General features: G+C 47.2%; 3 protein-coding genes across 6 annotated transcripts in view; 1 reads left to right on the plus strand and 2 right to left on the minus strand.

Moving 5' to 3' along the window:
* The window catches only part of LOC147193898 (gamma-aminobutyric acid receptor subunit rho-3-like), a 21,412-nt gene extending 11,313 nt beyond the window's left edge, over positions 1 to 10,099 (minus strand). For both annotated transcript variants that reach the window (XM_086131523.1, XM_086131522.1), the window contains exons 1-2: positions 10,018 to 10,099; positions 9,109 to 9,230 (exon numbers count right to left, since the gene is read on the minus strand). The gene's annotated coding sequence lies outside the window, so the exon portion shown is untranslated. The remainder of the gene's footprint in view (positions 1 to 9,108; positions 9,231 to 10,017) is intronic.
* LOC147193899 (pleckstrin homology-like domain family B member 2) lies at positions 3,406 to 15,270 on the plus strand. 3 transcript variants are annotated; one of them, XM_086131515.1, is made up of 17 exons: positions 3,406 to 3,690; positions 4,774 to 4,883; positions 5,496 to 6,445; positions 6,532 to 6,852; positions 9,129 to 9,263; positions 9,690 to 9,827; positions 10,301 to 10,444; positions 11,255 to 11,365; positions 11,443 to 11,532; positions 11,914 to 12,051; positions 12,317 to 12,416; positions 12,552 to 12,750; positions 12,841 to 12,931; positions 13,114 to 13,260; positions 13,359 to 13,578; positions 13,701 to 13,786; positions 13,889 to 15,270. In XM_086131515.1, exons 2-17 carry the CDS (start codon positions 4,829 to 4,831, stop codon positions 14,027 to 14,029), a joined length of 3,066 nt encoding a protein of 1,021 aa, XP_085987641.1. In that variant the 5' UTR covers positions 3,406 to 3,690; positions 4,774 to 4,828; the 3' UTR covers positions 14,030 to 15,270. The 3 variants fall into 3 exon arrangements, with proteins under 3 accessions (XP_085987641.1, XP_085987643.1, XP_085987642.1); XM_086131516.1 differs by having other exon boundaries at positions 3,410 to 3,690; positions 6,532 to 6,753; XM_086131517.1 differs by lacking the exon at positions 10,301 to 10,444 and having other exon boundaries at positions 3,409 to 3,690.
* A 1,619-nt stretch (positions 15,271 to 16,889) lies between these two features.
* On the minus strand, positions 16,890 to 20,312 carry LOC147193900 (uncharacterized). Its single transcript, XM_086131520.1, has one exon. The coding sequence runs from the start codon at positions 20,120 to 20,122 to the stop codon at positions 17,642 to 17,644; it is 2,481 nt and encodes an 826-aa protein (XP_085987646.1). The 5' UTR covers positions 20,123 to 20,312; the 3' UTR covers positions 16,890 to 17,641.
* Positions 20,313 to 20,848: the final 536 nt, after the last annotated feature.

Raw genomic sequence — 20,848 nt, forward strand, 5'->3', positions numbered from 1 at the left:
GGAAGAGCTGGAAAATGTCACCACGAAAACCACGGACCACAAGGGACTTTTCAATGTGCAAAGCACACTTCGGATTCGGGGGAACGTCTCCGATTACACCTTCTTCTGTTCGTTTGTGTCAGCGGACAAGACCCAAGTGTGGACCGCCTCTCGGAAGAATCAAGGTGGGCCGCGCTTGTCATAATGAAGGATGATCGCGTCAACGGATAGCAATGTGAGGTCAAATGTCTTGCAGTGATGACACAGGAAGAGGGGCGCATGCTGCGCATCCCCTGCATTGCGCCACACGGACTTCAAAACTTCTCCCTCATCTGGAGCTTCGCTTCCTCCGGCGAGACCGCAGTGATCCTGCGGTACGACAGCAGAAACGGCCACACCGTCAACTCGTGGGAGGGCCGAGCCCAAGTGGACCTGGAGCGACTTCCGTCGGGAAACGGCTCCCTTCTGCTCGGCAAGCCCGACAGCGACGAGCACTCCGGGACGTACACGTGCACCTTCACGGGTCTGCAAAGTCGTCTCATTGTTCTGACCAAAGTCAACATTACCGTCGCGGCAATAAGTGAGTACAACACTGCACGGCTTTAAATGAACCCAGAAAGGCAAACAAATATTCTGAAAAGAGTCGCCCGGCAGGTTTGAGTGAGCGGAGTATGCCGAGGTCGAGATGGAGCACGGGAGCTTCTGCGGCTTTTGTCCTGTTCACCATCATTTTAGCTATTCCGCAGTGTCTAAGGCGCAGAGGTATGGGCGAAAAATATTTCTGTCTTTAATTTGCAAATAACGCTGAAGTAAATTATCACAATGATGGAAAACAATTCGGTATTAGGACGCAAGGCCCTTATAATCACTGGAATTGAAATTGCCTATTTACCCAAAAGAGTACAAGGGACTAGTTTTGGATCAAAATTTGTTCTAGCTCCGCACGGAGATGTTTGAAGTGGTTCAAATCAAACACCCCCCCAAAAAAAAAGTCCAATTTGATTTTCTGGGAGCGTGAGGGCGGGGCGGCGGGGGTCAACGTGGAGCAGAAAACTTACCGAAACTGTTCCCACAAAGCTGGAAACATAAAACAGTTCCAAAATGTCTTGCCAACATAAAGAAGCAGCTAAAGTGTCCACCCCAACTCCTCATTGACAGATTTAAGATGATTTAGATCATTCTCTGCTCAAACTTTTGAATCCATTTCATCTTTCACGGCAGGATTGACGAACATTGCATAATGCGTCAAATGTGGCTAATTTCACGTCCGAAACGGAGTGAAGGCCGTTGCTATGGTAACGAGCATTATATCACACAGCGTCAAAAATGGCTCCCGTTTCTGCCAACAGGAGTACAGTCGACGTCACACAGGCACAACGGCGGAGGACTCCTCGACTTTGGCCTGCATCGAGATCCCAACGTCACAGCTTTGCAAACACTTAAGCAGCACGGCGTCGACTGCAACATATCGGCGGCGCAGGGCGGAGGGCTGAACGGATTTCCGGGCGGAAATGCGGCACAAGACCGCAGAGCCCGGGAAGACGACGAAGAAAAAACAGACGACGCCGGAGAAAATGATCATTTGCAGTCCAGTGGTCAAGCGTGTCAATCAACAGCGAGCCTGTCGACGTTACAGAACTAAACGGATCGCAACCGAAATGAACTTTTAAACCAGTTCGAAAGGTGTGTCAGAAAAGTACCGAGACAGCATGACAAAAGATCTCAAACCCGAATGCAACAGACGATGAATTTTTCCTCCTCAACATAAGACAGATCATCAGCCAGGACACCCGAAAAGAGATCCCGTCAATACGCAAGAATTTTGGCAGGACAACTCGTGGCTGCGTCACCATGACAACACGCCCGCTCACAACGCCCTGAGCATCCGAAAGTTCCTGACAGGGAACATTGCCATGATACAACAGCCTCCCGACTTACCCCGACCTGGTTTCAAGTTTCAAGTCAAGTTTAAGGCTCACTTGGGAAGAGGAAAAAAAGAAATTGTGATTTGGGATAAATACCTTTTGTGACACCCTGTACACTGAACTTTGAGCAAGTTAGAATTCTATGATCCATGCCAAACAAATGTGCAGAATACACAGAACAGATTTTTTTGAATGTCGTTGAACAGAACGTTTTTTTTCCTCCTCCACTAGACTTGTTTTTCTTTTTTGGCATCTGACCAGAATTTTAAATGACTGCGCATATGGTTGGACTTAAATCTTTCCCCAAGACTGTCTGGAGGTGTAACATTCCCATGATGAGTGGAAAACACATCTGCGCATGTAGGCAAGAGAGTGACATTTTTAAATGAGGGTTGTTTTATTGCCCTGATATTATATATATATTAAAAAAATAAATAACAATCGATGGGGAGAATGCAACAATGCGTCTTTGTGGCCGTGTGTGGAATGCAGGCGCTAGTATGAATGCGAATAAAGTCAAGAGGACGTATCAATGCAGGGAGCTAAAATTAGGCAAAAGGGCAAAACCACATCAATGGTTTTAAAAACATAATTTCAATGCGCCACATGTTGTTTTCTGGAAGCAAATGTGGAGCAGCGTCTCATCGGAACGGCATCAAGTCCCACTTAGAGGGGTCATAGGCCAAGAGGGCCTTAAAACCTGCAGCGCACACAACTGGAGCACTTGTGGACCTTGACAATGGCATCAAATCGGCCAGATACGTCACCTGAAAACTGCTCCCTCCGTAACTATTTTCCGAGAATGTATCAGCAGCACACACAAATTCATGTTTGTGTATGTGAAGTTAAGACAAAGATCCAAGGTCTGTGTCTGGAAGCAATCATCTTGTCCAGCCCCCCCCCCCCCACCACCCTCCCCATGATGTCATCGAAGCTGTAGTTCCGGGAGAATTGGGGGATTTTTCTGAGGTACGGTTTTCTCAAACTCTCTCCTTTTCCTTGACAGTTTTTACATTTCATCTAGGCAATCGCCATCATGTGTTTTGTTTTGTTTTCGTTTGGTTGTTTTTTTTTTACAGATTTTTTTTTTTTTTTTACCTATTCCCTCGACACAAGCAAAGTCTAGTTGAAGTTGAAATGTTTACACTCCATCTGTTTATCTGGACGTCACGAAGGGGGAGTGGAGTCGTTTTGGTCTCTTTATGAGGCAGCCAAGGGCAGCCCCTGCCTGCACACACCGCGCAAAAACAACAATCCAACATATTTCGATACTCAAACGCATACTCTGGCTTGCTTTTGTTTTACAGAGATCAGCGGGAGTTCTTTTCTTACGGTTCGACGCGCCAGGTGTATTTTCCATCTCTTGCTACGGACCGCAGTATTGCATTTCTTGAAAAAAAAAAAGACCACTTTATTCTTGACAAGTAAATCATCTGCGTAACGTCAAATACACGAAGCAAACTTCCCTCCTTGATGTAAATCACGATGATACACTCGTTTCAGCGATTCCCCAGCATTTTGATTCTGGACATAATTCAGTTCTCGCTTCTGCAATGTCTTGAACCACCATAGAGGGCAGCAGAGATGCCAGATGCTGCAAAGTAACACCGAGGCTGCAACTCCCTTCCCCTCCGCCACCTCCTCCCCTCTCAGGGGAGGTGGGAAGGGTCTCCCGTCTGATCCTTTGTCACGGGAAGACTTTGGGATTTTACTCTGCCGCTGCCTCCGAGCGGGGACAAGAGGATTTCACCTCCACCCAACAGAGACTGCAACTATGTCAACTAAGGTGAGCGCAGGGTGGGGGGGGTTTTTTCTTGTCAAAAGGTCAGCTCAGAGAATGATGCTCACAGAGATGCATGTCCAGATTAGATGAAATACCGTACAGTTCCCCCTCCCCATGCAAGAATGATGCTGGGATTTCAAATCCAAACCCTTAATTATTTATTTCTTGAACTTTCTGAAACGGAGCGAAAATTCTAACGTACAAGTTCTGCAGCTCCCAAACTAAATTGCTCTCACGTGCTGTTCAGCATGACACCGCTGGGAAGTAACGCTGGATTTCAAAACGTGGGAACGGCATGTGGAGCCCGCGCATGAAAACGATCATCGGTATCGCATTTTTACAGACATCAGTGAGTCATTGCTTCTCCGCTTCATAATTTATACTAAAAAGGGCATGTGAGGGGAAAGTCAGCGTTTTGAAGCCACTGTTCAAAAAGAAAGAACAGAAAGTGACATTTGTAATCACTTCGGCGTCACTTTTCTTTCATGGGTGTTTTTTTCGTGAATCTTCGTGACGAACCCGACGTGTGATTGAAATGCTTTCCTTCCGCATACTGTTTACATTTGCTTGTGGGTTAACTCTGTGCATTCGCCTGCCAGCTTGTAGTCTGGGTGATGCCGTAAAATCTCTCACTGCTGACATGAGGCCCACCTCTTTTTTTTCAGGGGGTGGGTGGGCAAGGGGGTGGGGGGGGGGGGTCCTAAGAATGAACTCATGCTGATTGATTGTGTGAGCGTGTAAAAGGATACCCTACTTCCTGTGGGCCCGCTCTCCAGACAGCAGGACCACAAAGTCTCCCATCAACCATCTTTCCTCTTACTATGTGTTTGGATTCAGGAAACTGCAGTCTGACTTTGGGAGTCCCTCTAATGTAGCACTAAGTACATATATTATTCAAAGAATCCGATTTTCTTCTCTTTAAATTTGCATGAAATAGAACGGGGTGGGTGGGGAGGGGGCGTGAAAGGCAGTCTTTATATTTTTAATGAATCTCTAAATTTCGCTTTTCAACAAACTGCACATGCACCAAAGCTTCTTCTCCAAGCTTCTTTTTTTTCTCCCCCCCCCCCCCCCCCTTTCTGGCAGCAAAGCGCAGCTGAATCTTGACGCCGGCTGAATCAAAAGGACGGAGGTCAGCCAGATGAGCAGGATGCTTCCTCAAAGGGCGGCGGTGAGCACGCTGGCTTACGGCTCAGGTAGACCTCAACCCACGGGTCAACTTGCGACATCAAGTGACATTTCCACTGAGCCGTAACCGTTTGGTTCAGCTTTCCGTTGTTTAGAACAGTCAACCTTGATCCGGCTTGGATTTCCATCGCCTAACGCGCCGGGTAGAGATGGAGAGCGGAGAAAAGGGCTCGTCGTCGTTTAATAAATCAGTCCAGATTTGGTTTGACTAGATGAAGTAGGGCAATGATTGGGAGTCAGAATCAGGTCATCATCCTCGATGGTCCACAAGAAAAAAAAAATGGAGAAAATCTCCCTTGAGTTCATATTTTGACTTCCTGGCCAGGTGTCTTTTGCCCTTTCGGGGCGCTGAAGCATGTGTTGGTAGGTGTTCTCACAGATAAACCCGTGACGCATCCTGGCTTCTTCCATTTTTAGAAGACACTTGGCAACCAACAGGGCCAATGTTTGTGTTGGGTTTGGAAGAGGGTGAGCGCGCATTCTTCGCCGGTTTCCCCCCCCCGCCCCCTTACTCAGGACGTCAGCTTATTAAATTGGCTTCACTTTATGACATGAGCCGAAAAAAAAAAAAAAAAAAGGGGTCCGGATTACATGCTCTGTTAATTTGCTCCCATCTGCAGACTGTGTGAAGCTGGAGCCGAGCGGCAGCGGCCCGGGCGGTGGGACCTTACTCAGGGGCTCCCGCTCTAAGGCAGAGCTGCAGGAGTTGATGGAGACGCTGCAGCGCAGGAAGAGCGCCCTGGAGGCCAGTCTGAGGGCGGCAGAGTGCAGCCGCAAGTATTTCAATCTGCCTTCGCCCGGCGGACCCCAGTCCAAACGGCCGCTGTCCATCCTGGGAAACGGCGAATACCAGCCGCCTTCCTCGAGAAACTTCTCTTACATGACCAGCAGCAGCGTGCCCCCTTCGCCTCGCCAGGGTGAGCGGCAGTTTAGCCCCAACGGTTTGCCGCGTCACCCAAACGCTCGCCACCAATCGCAAGACAGCCTGTTTCACCCGGCGGATGGGAGCTCTCTCATCTCCCCTTATGGCGAACCTCTACCTCGCTCTCCGAGGGTCAAGAGCGGCACGGCTAGTGTGCCCTCGAGCCCTCGATTGGGCCGGAGACTCCACTCGCACGGCAAAGCCACAAGTGACTCCAGGCAGAGGAAATACTCAACGGGTTCCCTCAACAGTCTGGGCATGCACAGCCGCTCCCTACCCCGCCTCCACAATCCAGCTGATCCTCCTATTTTATCTCTGCCGCCTCATCTCCAGAGAGCGGGGCGCTCGGCGGCGGCTCGTCGCAGTCTCTCCTCCCTTGAACAACCACCAGATGTGACCGTACCGGCCAGCATGCCTAATACGCCCAGGAGGGCCAGCCTGGCCTCCCTGAGCTCGCTCGGTGTTGAGGTAGACGGCCCGAATTTGGACGTGAGCTTCGGGGAGCGGAGGTTATCGTTTGGGAAAGCGGGGCTGAGTCCAGGACAAAGGGTGGGCAGCATCACTTCTTTGAATGGCAAAGAGGAGTTGAGAGACTATCACCAGCACCAGAGAGACGAGAGGCTCAGGGAGCAGAAAGTGCACAAATTGGTGAGTTGATTCTTGGGACTTGCGGGACGCCGTCGCAATGTCGAGGCATCATCCGCAAAATACAAACGGTAAGTCTCGGTCTGCAGGAGAGCCAGCGGCTGGAGACCATCATGAACCTGTGTACGGAGTTTACGCAGGTGGAGCCCGCGGGTTCGGCAGTTTCGGATCTGCAGAAGATCAATAAGGAGTTGGAGAAGCTGCAGGTGTCGGACGACGAGTCGGTTTTCTCCGACTCTCCCGGCAGCGCGGCTCCGGGCAACGGCTTTGGCGCCAGGGGACGAGATTTGCTCCTCGGTGACGAGCAGCAGGTCAGCAGTCGTCAGCAAAACGGTTACAGAGAAGTTGACTCGCCGGGTCCCGGCCTTAGCAGCAGCGCCCCCTCACCGTCCGGCAACCACAGAGCGAAGGTCATTTGATTTACCGGCCCTATGCCCGTTTTCATACTCGACCTGACGTGGCTCTATTTGCTTTTCCAATAATAAGTCGGTTTTCCTAGACGCTCTTATCTTAGTTCGCTGATATTCTTTTTGCTCACCGATGTTTGCGTCATTTTTATCTTTATTGATTTGCGTCACTGCTTTGCTAGCGGTGTTGAGCAAAATGTGAGGCAACGATGTCACGCCATCGCGGGAAGATCATAGTTCGGAACCGTTTTGACTTTTGACCTCGTGACCTCGTGGCCCATTCAAATATTTACACTGAACTGGTTGGATTGATGCAATTCTGGTTTGATTAATATTTCATAGCGACTCAAATCTGCCTCGAGTTTTGGGAAGCCAAAAAACGGGCTGGTCACAATGACATTAGTCATAGCGTACGTCATCCCGCACAAACAACAAGATGCTAAACAGGCTAATGATTCATTGAAGGAACAAAGTTGCCACAAACAGGTTTCAAGTCTCAAGTGAGGCGTATTCCGAACGCCAAAACAACAGTGACCACATTTTTAGATTATCGCCTCCTCTTACACTAGAAGAAAACATATGCAAGTCTGTCAGTTGCATCATGTGATACAAACCCCAATCTTGCCAAACTAAAAAAAAATTTTAAAAATCTGAAATTTGGGCAAAGTTTGCATTCTGGTGCCTCACTGGGAATCAAATCATAGCCCTTCAGATTCTAATGGGTGTCTGGCGAAAGATTCCCACCCCAACCCACTGCATTGTTAGGTTTGGAAACTAAAGTTGGTGAGACTGGATTAGCTGACGTATTCATGACAGTGATTAAAACGGCCAGTTTGCGGTTGTAAAGTCTTCTGAAATCTGTCTCTGTTTTATGCATGACACACCCTTCTATTCTTACTTGCTCTTCTCCATTTTCCACACTTGCCCCCCCCCCCGCCCCCCAAAAAAAAGAACACGTTCTATCATCGAAGACCAATGGGATGAGACGCACCGCTTCCAGTGTGTGGAATGCACTTTATCAAGCTGCCGAGAACTTGTTTATCTTTGTTTGTTTCCCTTTCGTGCAATCAGCGCGAATAATTACCATTCCCGTGTTTCTCTTTTTCCACATCGCCCTGTGCGGATCAACTTGTTTCAGGCACCACCAGAGATTCTAAAGGACATTTTACAGTAAATATTTAGTTCCGACTGGATTTGTGTTAGTGTAAAGTGGAAACGCGCAGTGCCAATCTCTGGCGGTGTCTAAGCAGGGGTTGTTTTGATCGAGGCGTCACATGTCATAGGCCTCCCTCGGATCTTTGAGATTGCAATTCTCATAGGTTTCTCCGTTGTGGTCATCGCTGTGGACTCAGTAGGCGCATTGTATCAAATTGTGCAATTTCAGCTGCGAGCTCGGCTTCTCCTCCGCAGCCGCAGCGGTGCCGTTACCGTCTCTGTAAAAGTGAAGCCTTTTCGTTTTTCTTTTTTTTCAACGCTAAAACAGTTAGAGCCCAGCAGCGTGTCTGGTTTTAATGAAGAAGACCTAGTCGTGCTTCAGCACTCGGCCATTCAACTCCAAAAAGAAAAGGAGGGTGGTGGGGGGGACAGGAAATGACTCTATCCCACTGAGAATTATCATGTGTGCGTGTTTGAATGGAAGAATTCTAGTGTATACACATGGAAAAGCCGTTTTTCCAGATGTTTCGAGCTCTCTAGACTAATGATTAAACATCAGCACAACTTTTTATGTTAATAGACTCCAATTCAAGCCAATGCTTTCTGCACTCTGCCAGTTAAAAATATTGTTCTACTAAACATGTCTGGGAGTTGCTTGTCACATCAGTTTGTAGACACAATATGATCCCTCTCTGCACTTTGCTAGAAGAAGGACCAACAACGATAAATATTTGAGTGATTCTTAACGAGAGATTCTGGGGTACTTTGGCAAGAGTGGCAACAAAATGCTCCGATTTCCATTCGGCCAAGCCAAAAGGAATCCTGTTGTTGTTGTCATTCATCCAACAGTTACCAAGTTAAAACATCTGCTGCCGTTACTCTCAAAAGGGGCTGGAATATACTGCTTGTCTGGGTGTTTAACATCACACTTAATGTAAGAATGTAACTCAATGTTTGGTTTTTAGAAAACCGTTCCCCGGCCATGAAACGTTATGATGGAGATATTTATGTTAAACTCGGATCATAAATGTCCATATAAGATGTATGTTGTGTGCGCGTGTGTCTGTGTGTGGTGGGGCTGACAGAGAGAATATCCAAACTGACCTTCCTTGTATGGCATCCAGGTGTTGGAGAGTGTGCAGCTGAAGCAGGAAGTAACACACATTGAAGAGGAGAGGATCCAAGTTGTGAACAACATTGAGGAGCTGGAGCAGAAGATTAAAGACCTGGACAACCAGATGGAAGAGTCTGTGAGAGAGGTCCGTACCAAAGTCCAATACATTGCCCACACAGTGTTTATTACTTTAAACAAATGTTGAAAATATAATTACTGTACTCCTCCTGGCATAACAACACAGCTGATGAGTCAAGACAACATCCGACATTATGTAACTGGACTATACAAATGCCCAACAGCTACGCTCACTGGCCAAAATACTAATTTACTAATACAGATGCAACAAAATGTCCATCACAAGCATTACAAAAATAATGCTTGTTTTTGACTGCCGCTGACACGAACATCAATGCATTAATTATTGTTACTGTGCACATTTTTAGTGTCGGATTTGTATAAAGCTATGACATGTTCAAAGAGTATCAAAATGTGAAGGTGTTTATTTTTTTTCCTTAGCTCATCATCAGTTTACTCATTTCTACCCATTTTTAAATATCATTTCCTGCAGATGGAGGTCGAGTGTGCTTTGCTGGAAGGGGAGCAAGAATCAGAGATGGCACAGCTGCAAAAAGAAAATGACCTTTTGGACCAGCTTAAGGAAAATAGTCACACTAGTGAGAAGATTAGCCACACCGAGAAAGCACAGGTATTAAAAAGAACATAAAAATTGCGAATTTGACAAAGAAGAGGTCTGGCTTCTTAATTTGTGGCACAGCTGAGCTAGACAAAATGAGCAGTTTCCCCAAATTACACATGTATGGTAAAACCGGGTAACTTCAATGCCTAGCATGTCCACACTTCGCACGTCTTGTTTCTGCAGCGCGAAAACGACGTACCTTGAAACCAAACACGTTGTGAGGAAAGGTCAATATTGTTCCACGTAGAGTGTCCCTGACAGTACACGACAAGGAAACATGCTGTTTGTATTATTGTGCCCCGGCAATGACCAATAAGAAAAGCGAACAATGTCACGTGAATTCTTGTGACACATTTGGGTCAGCTCGGAATTTTAAGTATCCAGAAAGTAAGCGTTTCCAAACCGATTTGAAAGCGAATTTACCCGCTTACAGATTCGTTAGATTGGTGCGCGCATCAATATGCATATCCTGTCTGTCGTAGGAAGCAGAGGATCAAGCAAAAAGCTTGGAGGAATTGGAGTTTCAAAAATTGGAGAGAGAGATTCACCAGGATGAGGAGAAGGAAAATCGGAGTCAGTTACTGAGAGAAATTGCTGACTGTCAGCGTCTCGCTATCACACGCAAGGTACATAATATAATGTGTACAGTATAATACAGTATAGAGTATGTGCATAACTAATATGCCTTCACTTTTAGTTATTGCAGTGTGGCTTGTTGTCATCAGTATACTGTAGCCTCAAATCCACGCAACCAAAAAAAATATATATTATGCATTAATAGTACATATTTTAAAGTAGACGTATCGTGCTTGTTACGCAAATTGTGGGAATAAAATTGAAACAGAATCCAAGACAGCAGTTCATACCCTATACTGTGTGTATGTGGCATATGGATCGATCACCAAGCACAAATGTCTCCCGTCACCACATCGACAACTTTGGGGTCCACTATGTGCAGTTTATCAGAAGCTAATGCTTGAAGTGAGCGCCACTCTGTGCATCCAACAAAACTCCATGCAGCTCGACTCACTTTTTGTCTTTGACATGATAGAGGCGTAACGAGGGCGATGTCATGTTAGTACTTCTTCATTATGGTGTTTCAGATGGAAGAGTTGCTCGGAAGTGGCTCTGGATGTTCCCATGGCTTGCTGATCATGTTATGGGCTAAGACTCTCGACGTGGGGGTGGTTATTATGCAAATTAGACGGAATTAAATGTATTTCAAGAAATTGGCAGATAACTACGGATTTATTTGGTGAATTTCACACTTGATGGTGGACACACAACTATTGTATATGTACAAACAATTAGGGACTAATAAGGGGGCACGGATCTCAAATAATGATTCCTAAAATAAGAACTTTTTTACACTGCCACATAATACAGCGTGCCACCAATTTCATGTGAAACTCTGCTGCTTTCTTCCTTCTTCGCAGGAGAGACTCGCGACTCTGAAGAAACAGTCCTCGCAGATCACTTTACAGTCCCAGCAGGAAAGGGAAGACTTTCAGAGGGAAAAAAACAATCTGCTCATCATGCTGCAGAAGGTAAGCCATTCAACGAAAGCTGGCCGAGCTCGACGAATAGGTCGCCATCACTGAAGATGTCATCATGACGACCGCAGGAGAGAGACAAGCTGGCGTCTTTGGAAGGAAAGTATGCGGAGCTGTCTGAGAGGCAGAACTTGGCGCACAGCAATGGGGCCATCAAAGAGGTGGGCGTCAGAATAATACAGTTGGTCCGAGAAACACTCCTCAATTAACGAGTCAATCGAGAGCTGCGCTAAATGGCCAAGTTTGCAGTGAATCTTAATTTCAAGTCATTCAAGACAACGTTAGGCTTCCGATTTTTGGAGCGACACTTAAATTTTTCGATTAAAAAAAAGTGACTATCCTTCAATATTTTTTTGGTTTCTGACAAGCGTCTCCACACTTCAGCTCATTTATCAGTAATATAGCTTGTTGACCACCATAATCTTGCGCAATCTGCTGGCCACAAATGAAGTCTAAGCTGTCCAACGCTGAAGGCTTTACATCCGTGCGAATGATAACGGAATTAGCACCAAAAAAATTTTTTTAATGCATTTCTGCTCTAGCACATACACTCGATGAAGGAAAGGAGAAGAAGCGGCAAGGACAACTCGATCCATCTGAGCGACAACGGAACTCCGAAGAGGAGCCAGCAGATCGTCACTCACTACGGCCGATCTCTGGGACGCACCCTTCCGCCCAAGGTCGTTATTTATTAATCAATACAACGTTTCACATCTGCTTGAAAAGGAAATTGCCACATAATATGATGACTTTTAGATCCTATTTGTTGTTAACCGAGCCACAGAAGAGGGGTGGGGGTGGAATTCCATCTCTGGATGCGTTTAGAGCGGTCCTCGTGAATTCGCTGCGAGTTAGACAGATGCTTGCACTTGTGTGAATGCTGGGGTGCCGTGGCCCGTGACCAGCATGCAATTCTGCCCCCCGCCCCCCTCCCCCACTCCACAGGCCCATCTGCCTTTGTCGCAAAGCTCCAGCTGTGGCAGCGTCATCCCCCAAGGGCTCAGTTTTGCCCCTCGAGACCTGAATGCTCGCCGCCAGCCAAAAAGTGAGTCATTGTTGCACTCCCCGCATCCAATAAACAACACAACCATCTCGGGTTGTATGACATACTGTCACTTAACGTGGGGAGGAAAAACGGGCTGAATATCGACTGATTCAAATTGTCTTCTTGTCTCAACAGGCCACACGCACATGAATGACGGCGTACACACCCGACAAAGAAAAAGTGATTTTGGTAGTCGGCTGCTCTCTGAGAACAACGTTTTCCTGGACTCTTTGTCCTACCCGGACAACAGCCAGGCCTCCGACACGATCAGTGTGGACAGCTCTGACAGTATGGAGACCAGCTTCTCCGCATGCTCTCCAGATAACATCTCCAGGTTGGACATCGTAAATTATTCCTGGTATATGTTGAGGGCGATGATGTCACCCACACGAATCAAACCGTTGTGTTCTCTATTTCCTGTCAGCGCCAGTATGACCAACATGGCCAAGCTTGAGGAAATGGAGCGTTTACTCCGAGAGGCCCAGGTGGAAAAGCTAAGGCTGCTTGAGCACAGGGTATCTGACGTGCACCCGTCATTGGCAAATGTTTTGGATTTACTACTACATAATACAATCCGAAAATAACAGTATAAAAACTCCGACAATGGCAAAAAAAAAAAAAAAAAAAAAAGCGAAATGAACAAACCTTCTGTTTGTGCCTGATGGTGATTCTGACCATTCTGATCCGGCACGCGCAGGAACGTGAAATGGAGATACGCCGGCAAGCTCTGGAGGAAGAGCGAAGACGGAGGGAGGAACTGGAGAAACGCCTGCAGGAGGAGACCAACCGGAGACAGAAACTTGTGGAGAGGGAGGTGAAGCTCAGGGAGAAACAGAGATCTCAGGTATTCCATCATAGACCGGATGTGAAAACTTTGCCCAACCCTGTTTTAGGACTTGCAGGTACACCACATGAATACATCATCCATGATTTCGTCCACAGTCCCGACTCTTGACTCGCTACTTGCCCATGAGGAACGACGACTTTGACCTTCATTGCCATATTGAGGCGGCGGGACACAATCCAGACGCCTGCTTCCATCTGGCCATCACGGACAAAACGTGCAGAGGCTTCCTTGTCAAAATGGGAGGCAAAATAAAAACCTGGAAGAAACGCTGGTTTGTTTTTGACCAGAATCGCAGGACGCTCACTTACTATGCAGGTGAGGAAGTCGTCTTCCAATTGGAAATGTGACATAGGATAGCAGCGATATCACCTTTAAACAATGCTGGCATACTTTGAAGGCTAAACCCCCCCACCCCCCCCCCCACCCCTTCACCACAGACAAGCATGAAACCAAGATGAAAGGAGTCATTTACTTCCAGGCAATAGAGGAGGTGTACTATGACCATTTGAAGAATGCACACAAAGTAAGATGATCATATGCCTTGCAATTTTATTTTTTTGGGGTTCATTTTGCTCATCTAAGCTCTCAATCTCTCTCCTTTCTATTCTTGCCATCTACAACTAAGAGTCCCAACCCCTCGCTCACCTTTAGTGTGAAAACTCATGACCGGGTCTACTACATGGTGGCCCCGTCCCCGGAGGCCATGCGTATATGGATGGATGTTATTGTGACCGGCGCAGAGGGACACATGCACTTCATGGTGTAACAGATCCAAAGAGGTCTTTTTATTGTTGTTGTCAGAAGAGAAGATTTGCACGATTCCACTTCACAGTGTTTGAATGTGACAACTCATCCACTGTCATGTAATCAAGTATAAAGATCAAATATGTTTTATACCAGTCGCATAATTAAGCTATTTCGTTGATTTGTTTATGATAGCTACAATTCTCTGTGACAGAACTAGAATGGCCATCAGTCGAAATTGGAGCAGCTCTCCTTGCCTCGGTTTAGGGTTGTCAGTTCTAGTGTTCCACTTCAAAATAGAAATTGTGAAAACCGCGCTACAGGGACCACAGTCGGAACTAGAACTTGCTAACAACACAAGTGACGGTCTAGTTTGCGGCATGTGGATACATTTTCTTCGAGAGGCGACTTAGGGTGGCAAGAAAGTGGACCGCTGCAGCAAAGCTTTAAAAAAAAAAAAAAAAACAGTTTCCAAGCAGATCAGAATAAAAAAAAAAAGGAATTAGCCAATTATCCACATCTTAAATTATTTTTCTACATTCCTGTCAACAAACGCATGCAGTAACCTACTTTCAAGAAGCTCACTGGCTGTTTTGTGGTCTTGACACCAAGTCCGTGTCCTATCTTTATATTTATCTTTTGTTGTAATCATAATAGCAACTTGCCAGGTGTTTTCGATGCACTTATGACTCTTTTAATCAATCAGCATCCTGGTGATTTGAGAAAGAAAATTCCTTACTTTGTGTTTGCAAGAACTCACATTCTTCGTATATCTCCAAGTATATTGCAGTGGATTTGTGTTAATATTCTCCGGTGTTATATTACCTCCTAAACGCCAGTATTTGTGACGCAGCTGCCAGTATTGTCATTTTGGAAAGCAGAACCTGTGGAAGTGGCGCCCTCGAGAGGCGATAGGAACTGATGACAATTTGTGATGAGGTCATGTTCTGATCCTCGCTCCGTGAGCTCAACATTTCAGTATTCTTTGTCCATCAGCAGAGGCCCTCAGTGAGCGATGTATTTCAGCAGCATGACGTAATGCTTTTCTCGGTCTCTGATGTCAAGTCGCAATTTGAAATGTCCCCATTTAAGATCAACACGCTCCTGTGTATGAGTTGTCTATCACATTTATATTTTTTTATATTTCAATATACGTGTTTTATAGTGTATTTTCAATATGGATGGTTTTGTTAGTCAACACGTTTTTTAATAGTAGGTTTCAACAACAACAAAAAACGGAATAAATTCTTTTTTTTTAAAGAATTTTATATGTATGTTTCTTTCCTGTAAAACTTTAATCAGAGGTGGCAAAAGAACTCGCACTCTGCACTTTAGCAGAAGTGCAGTAATTGGGAATTCTCCATAGTGAGACAAATAGAGGTTTACTTATCTTAATTAAGTATTTTCACGTCATTACCTGCCACCATTGCCTTTATGGTTCTTCCTCTTAAAAAATGTATTAAATATCCCATGGCAAAATGATCCAAATAGTCACCATGACCATCATCTCAGGCATAAAGCAATGCGCCGAATTAATGTGCGCACGAGTTATTTGATTTACCAGTATGATGTGACACGTTATTGCTCCGGCCAAATGAATAACGATTAGCATAATTAAACCTGGACACACACACACACACACACACACACACACACACACACACACACACACACACAACAAACAATCAGGTCAAATCCACAGCTCAGTGCTCTGAAACGTGTGTGTGCCGTATTTCAATCATGCAAATTGTTAATGAGTGCAAGTCTTCTTTTTAGTGAGTAAGCAAGGCACTCATGTGCTCCTCCCATCGATGCCAGCGGCCGTCCATTGGTTGACCTAGTAGGGGTTGGCATGGAAACACAGAATGAAGCATGCTAAATTAGGCTCGAAAGAGGCACATCTCTCTCCGGGGGCAGATGCAGACTCAAAACACGAGATGCACCAGGGTGGCTGTCCCAGTGCATTATGGGCCATGTAATCAGTGTACCGCACTGGGAGCGCACAAACACTTGATTGTCTGTCAAAGCTTATGCAATGAGTCTCAAAAGTCAAGCCCGATGTCTTGTGTGGCTCGACTTAGCAGCAATGCTGTTGTAGTCATGACTTATAAGCGAGAAAGAGACATTAGCGGGAAATCATGTGAAAAGCTTCCAGACAAAAAGGACATTCATTGAAATTTCCTGAACGAGTTTCCTAATGCAAACCGCAGCGGGAACCATGCCATCCATTTCCCAAGTGTATAATGTAATTCGAATCTCGACTCAGAGAGGCATCACTTCGACATGCTCTTAAAGTGTAAATATTTAATAGCCATTGGCCGCAACAAATAACCACTTGTTGCTGTGTGGGAGATTTGTTCTCTTTTTAGCACCAGACCTCCTCAATTGTCTTTTTTCTCGCACGAGTCTATGTACTCAACATGTGTTGTATGCCTTGTTTTTCCATTTTAACTCTTCCCCTGCAGAATGTTCGCCTCTGATTGAAAAAGATGCACAAACGCACCACACGCACCACGAATAGCAACGACACCGATTTCCAAACCCTTCCCGTTAGTGAGCTAGCGTGACAACCGCGTTCCCTCGCAGCGGATTGGCCAGGTTGTAAATTGACATTAATGTGCTTTCTATTCAGGTCAGTGAACTCGCAGTGCGACCGCTGTCACAATCGTGCTCTGCGAGGAGGTCAGAGTGAAACCAAGCTGAAAAAAAAAAATCTTTATATGCTCTTATCTTTTCCTGAATGACAGGCTTATGTCATTTCCTTCCATATTAAATTAGCAGAAAAGATAATCCGGCCGACTTCATAAATCCTCTTTTATGAGCCGCTTTAAAAAAAATAAAAAATGTCATGCCGACAAACCGCTTGAACAGCACAAACTGACTAAGTACACATCTCATTTTATTGATTAAATAGGAAACTACATCGGTCAGACTATATGCACACAGATTGAGCAGAAGCAGGATGAGGATATGTGTCAATATACAAACTGCAAAAACACATCACTGCATCCTCTCAAAACGTCCGCGGAGCCAGCCGTTAATGGCGGCCGAGTCCTTTCCGTCCCTGTTTCAAAGTCCCAGTCTCTCCCTTTGTTCACCATGTGATCAACCCATCATTATATAGGAGCAGGCAAACACATACGAGCATGTACATTGGACGAGTGCAAATATAAAATGGCACGTTTTCTGCTACATGCGGTCGATCCCGAGCTAGGTGCGGAATGTATATTAGGAGCTGCGTGGTTTCTAGATAGAAACAAGAGTGGTCCCGGAAAGAAAAACAAGAAGGTTTTTGACGGCCCCTACAAAACGTCTGTGTAACAAAAGTTGAAAATAGTGTAGAAAAGACTGAATTGAAACCTGTAGGAAAAGAAACCTTTTAAAAAAGGCACCGGTCCAAGTTGTGTTTTGTGTGTGGGCATTATAAGGGAACTTTTTATCTTGATTTATATCTCAGATTTGACCCTGACCCTTCTGTGACTTTGTGTGTTAGATGTTTGTGCTTAATTTCTGTTCCTTCCTGTAGTTTGTGGTCTTGTGAAGCCGGTTGGTGACAATGAACGTTGACGTTAAAGGGGGAATATGGTTGCAGTCGTAACTTTGGAGAACGGGCATGGCGTGTCACAGTACCTTATTATTTTCTCACGGCACCGGCAGTTGCAGGTTTATTAGCCACCCTGCGAACCGGGACTCTGGAGACGGGTATCTTGGTGCGAGGGGTTTCTTTCGCTTGAGGGGTTTGGGATGCGGGTGGAGACTGCGCACCGTGCTTGACGGGGATCTTGGAGTCACGCGGAGCACCGGCGGGGGCCTTCGAATGGTGAGGCGGTTGACTTTCCCCCTGGCTGGGTTTGAAGGTGGCCACATGGACCTCGACACTGCAACCTTTGTCTCCGCTCCCCGTGCTGCAAAAGTCCAAACGACGGCCGTCGTCTTCGATCGGAGTGGGCGGGTCCCTGCTTGAATCGTCATCGGTATGTTGGCTGTCCCGCACGGGTTGCTTTCCGACGCGGCCTCCTCCTACCACGGGTATTTTGCTAAGCGCCCTTACTTGAGTCCTCCTTTCTTTGGGGACGTCCGTGCGTGACCCATTATGCTGTTCCTCCGCTTTGACCGTCCGTGCTTCTGCGCTACTCGAGCGAGACAACTGTCCATTTGTTGATGGCTCATTGCCGCTCATCTGGTTAGATGCTGCGGTGTCACTTGGCAAAGGCACAGGGGGAGTGGCGAGGAGGGAAGCGGCAGGGAGGTCGGGTGATTTCGGTTGAATCCGTACCGGAGCAGGAGGGCTTTTGGGCACCGACACGGAAATATGGGTCAGGGCGGTCGAGGTTGGCCCAGCAACAGGAGGATCTTTAGTCACAGAAACTAAAGATGCATGAACAGGAGGGTCTTTCGATACAGTTACAGGGGGCAGAGTGGGAACTGGACTCTGACCTGCGGTTGTTCGAAGTTCTTTAGAAAGTGCAACAACGGGGCTATCCAAAGACACGGGAGATTTTTTAGCGATAGAGAAACTTGTAAAAGCGGTCGGGCTCGGCTCAGGTTGGGGAGATTCTGGCGTGACGGAGATCCTATTGGACAACGGTTGGTTGGGCGTTTGTGCGGGTTTGGAAATGGTTGCGGTGATTGGGGGGAGGGAAATTAAAGGAGGGTGACTTTGAACAGGACTGGGCGCAGTTTCCACCTTTGGAGCTACATTTTGAGGTTTGGTGGAGGAGGAAGAGTGAACATTGCTATCGGGTCGAGTGCAGGCAGCAGGGGAAGACAGACTATGGGTGGCGGGTTTATGGGATGCAGCTACAGCGGGAGGTTTACTTACTGAGGCGAGAGTTGGAGAAGGAGAAGGGACGGGGGGAGCTGCCGTGTCTGATGAAGCCATGTCGCCAAAGTTACAAGTGCTTTCTTGCGTCCTGTCCAGAGATGACCGGTTCACGGGAGTCGTGCTCGGTACGGTTTGCATTGCGATTGAAGGGGCGGCCATTGTGGGAGGGCTCGGTGAAAGTTTTGCATTTGCGGTTGACTGAGGTGATTTTATTGTAATCCCGGCAGAAGGTTGCTCTGAGGCTGGAGAAAAGTCTGAACTTGGTTTCACTGATCCAGTTGTCAGTGTGGAGGATTTGGTCAAACTGCTCACAACCGACGGAGCTACAGAAGACGAGGTTGAGGTTGTCACATCAGTCAGGGAATGAGCGCCGGCAGCCGCGGGTGAGCGAGAGGTGGAGGTCAGAGGACAAGCGGCGGCAGGTCCGGATGAAGGAAAAGCGGGCGATGCCGAGAGCTCGTCTGCTTCCAGGCTGGGGCCGCATCTGGCTTTGCTCCACTCGGCCTTGACGTCAGCCATGATGTCTCCTCCTGAGATGGACTCGAAGGTGAGGAGCGAGGAGATGTCGTCCAGCAAGGAGCCCAGGCTGCTCTCGGCGGGCACCGCTGGAGCTTCTGCAGCAGGCACGGGTCCCGCGTCCTTCTCAGTTCTGTTCTCATCGTCTGCTTGTGTCAGGGAGCTCTCGCTGCTCGCTTTGTCTGGGCTCTCCAGAGAGCGAGGTTGCGATTTGGGGGTGAGGCCGATGTCCTCTTTGATGATTTCCACACTGTTCGAGCGTGAGGACATGAGGAGTGGGCTCGGGGGAGCGTCCACCTTGTCCCCCTCGTCTTTCGGGCGTAACTTCATGCTGCCAAAGAGACCCTTCAACCCTTGCCGTTGTCGAGTCGATGGCTGGCAGACGGTGTGGTCTTTGCGGCCGCCGTCTCCTCTGCGGGCTCCCCTCAGCCGGGAAAAAAAACGCAGGGTCTTGGTCGAGCCGGTCGACGAGATGGAGTTGCGAGCGGCGGCCAGGACGCCATCTTCGCCCGTCGGCTCTTCCGCCGCATGCTCGCCGTCTCCTTGACTCGCCTCCCGCGCCTTCTCCTTGTCCGCCTCCTGCTCGGAGTCAGGCGCGGCGCCTTCGGGTAATCCATCGAGGGTTTGGCCCCTGGTGACGGGCGATTTGTTGTTTTTAAGAGAAAAGATGTTGCCGGGCTTGCGTTTACCAAACAGCTTGAATCCTTTTCTTATTTTTCCACTTGGTTGGGATTCACAAGGCGGGGGGTCCACGTTCTCCATCTGTACATCCATCTTTCCACTGCGTCAGCCCACGTCTCCTCCCCTCTTTAGATGCCGTTCTTATTCACGACTCGCCAGTTGGAGCATTTATATCCGAGTTTGTCTTTGTCTCCGTCGAAAGAGCGCGTCTTCACCTGCGTTGGCCTCGCCACGTTTACTATGTTATCGTCTGTCCGCGTCCCCTCCCTCTGTCCCTCCAATGCTTTCCTCCTCTCGTTCTCCCTCGAAAGCCCCTCCCCTTTACATCGCTTTGGCCTGGCTCCTCTCCCCAGTTACCATGGCAACTGAGGGGGGTAAGCTGCTTTCGTCAGCAATGCAGAGCCAGGGGCTGTCATCGACATGTTCTCTCTTTCTCCAAAACGCCTGACGACTGTTTACATAAACCGCAGAGACAATTAGGTTATTAATAGGAATTTGCAAATGATCACGATATGGTCAAATATCTCCACAGGCATAATCAATATCATTAACTGAAGCTTCATTCTGAGTAAAATGGCCATTTTCTTATCAACTGTGTGAGAGAAGCAGAGTCAGGCTACATACAGTGGATAGAAAAAATCCACTCACCCGTTCAAACCTCTTAAACTTTTGAGCATCTCTTTTGAGCAGAAGCCTGAAGAATTTGTGCCAGCAATGACTGCTCTTTCAAACTAATTCTTGAAGTCCGACGTTCCATTTTACATGAGTGTATACTGTACGTAATTAGTTCATTCTGAACCCAACCATTTCCCACTCATG

This window comes from Hippocampus guttulatus, chromosome 15 (genome assembly GCF_054856545.1).
Source record: "Hippocampus guttulatus isolate MCC_2025c chromosome 15, RoL_Hgut_1.0, whole genome shotgun sequence".
NCBI lineage: Eukaryota > Metazoa > Chordata > Actinopteri > Syngnathiformes > Syngnathidae > Hippocampus > Hippocampus guttulatus.

Excerpts from the sequence above, each read along its gene's own strand:
- LOC147193899 (XM_086131515.1), top strand. The coding sequence starts at position 4,829 with ATGAGCAGGATGCTTCCTCAAAGGGCGGCGGTGAGCACGCTGGCTTAC. Across the intron at positions 11,533-11,913 it reads GCAATGGGGCCATCAAAGAG|CACATACACTCGATGAAGGA; the intron begins GTGGGCGTCAGA and ends TTTCTGCTCTAG. Across the intron at positions 12,751-12,840 it reads TCTCCAGATAACATCTCCAG|CGCCAGTATGACCAACATGG; the intron begins GTTGGACATCGT and ends ATTTCCTGTCAG.
- LOC147193900 (XM_086131520.1), bottom strand. The coding sequence starts at position 20,122 with ATGGATGTACAGATGGAGAACGTGGACCCCCCGCCTTGTGAATCCCAA.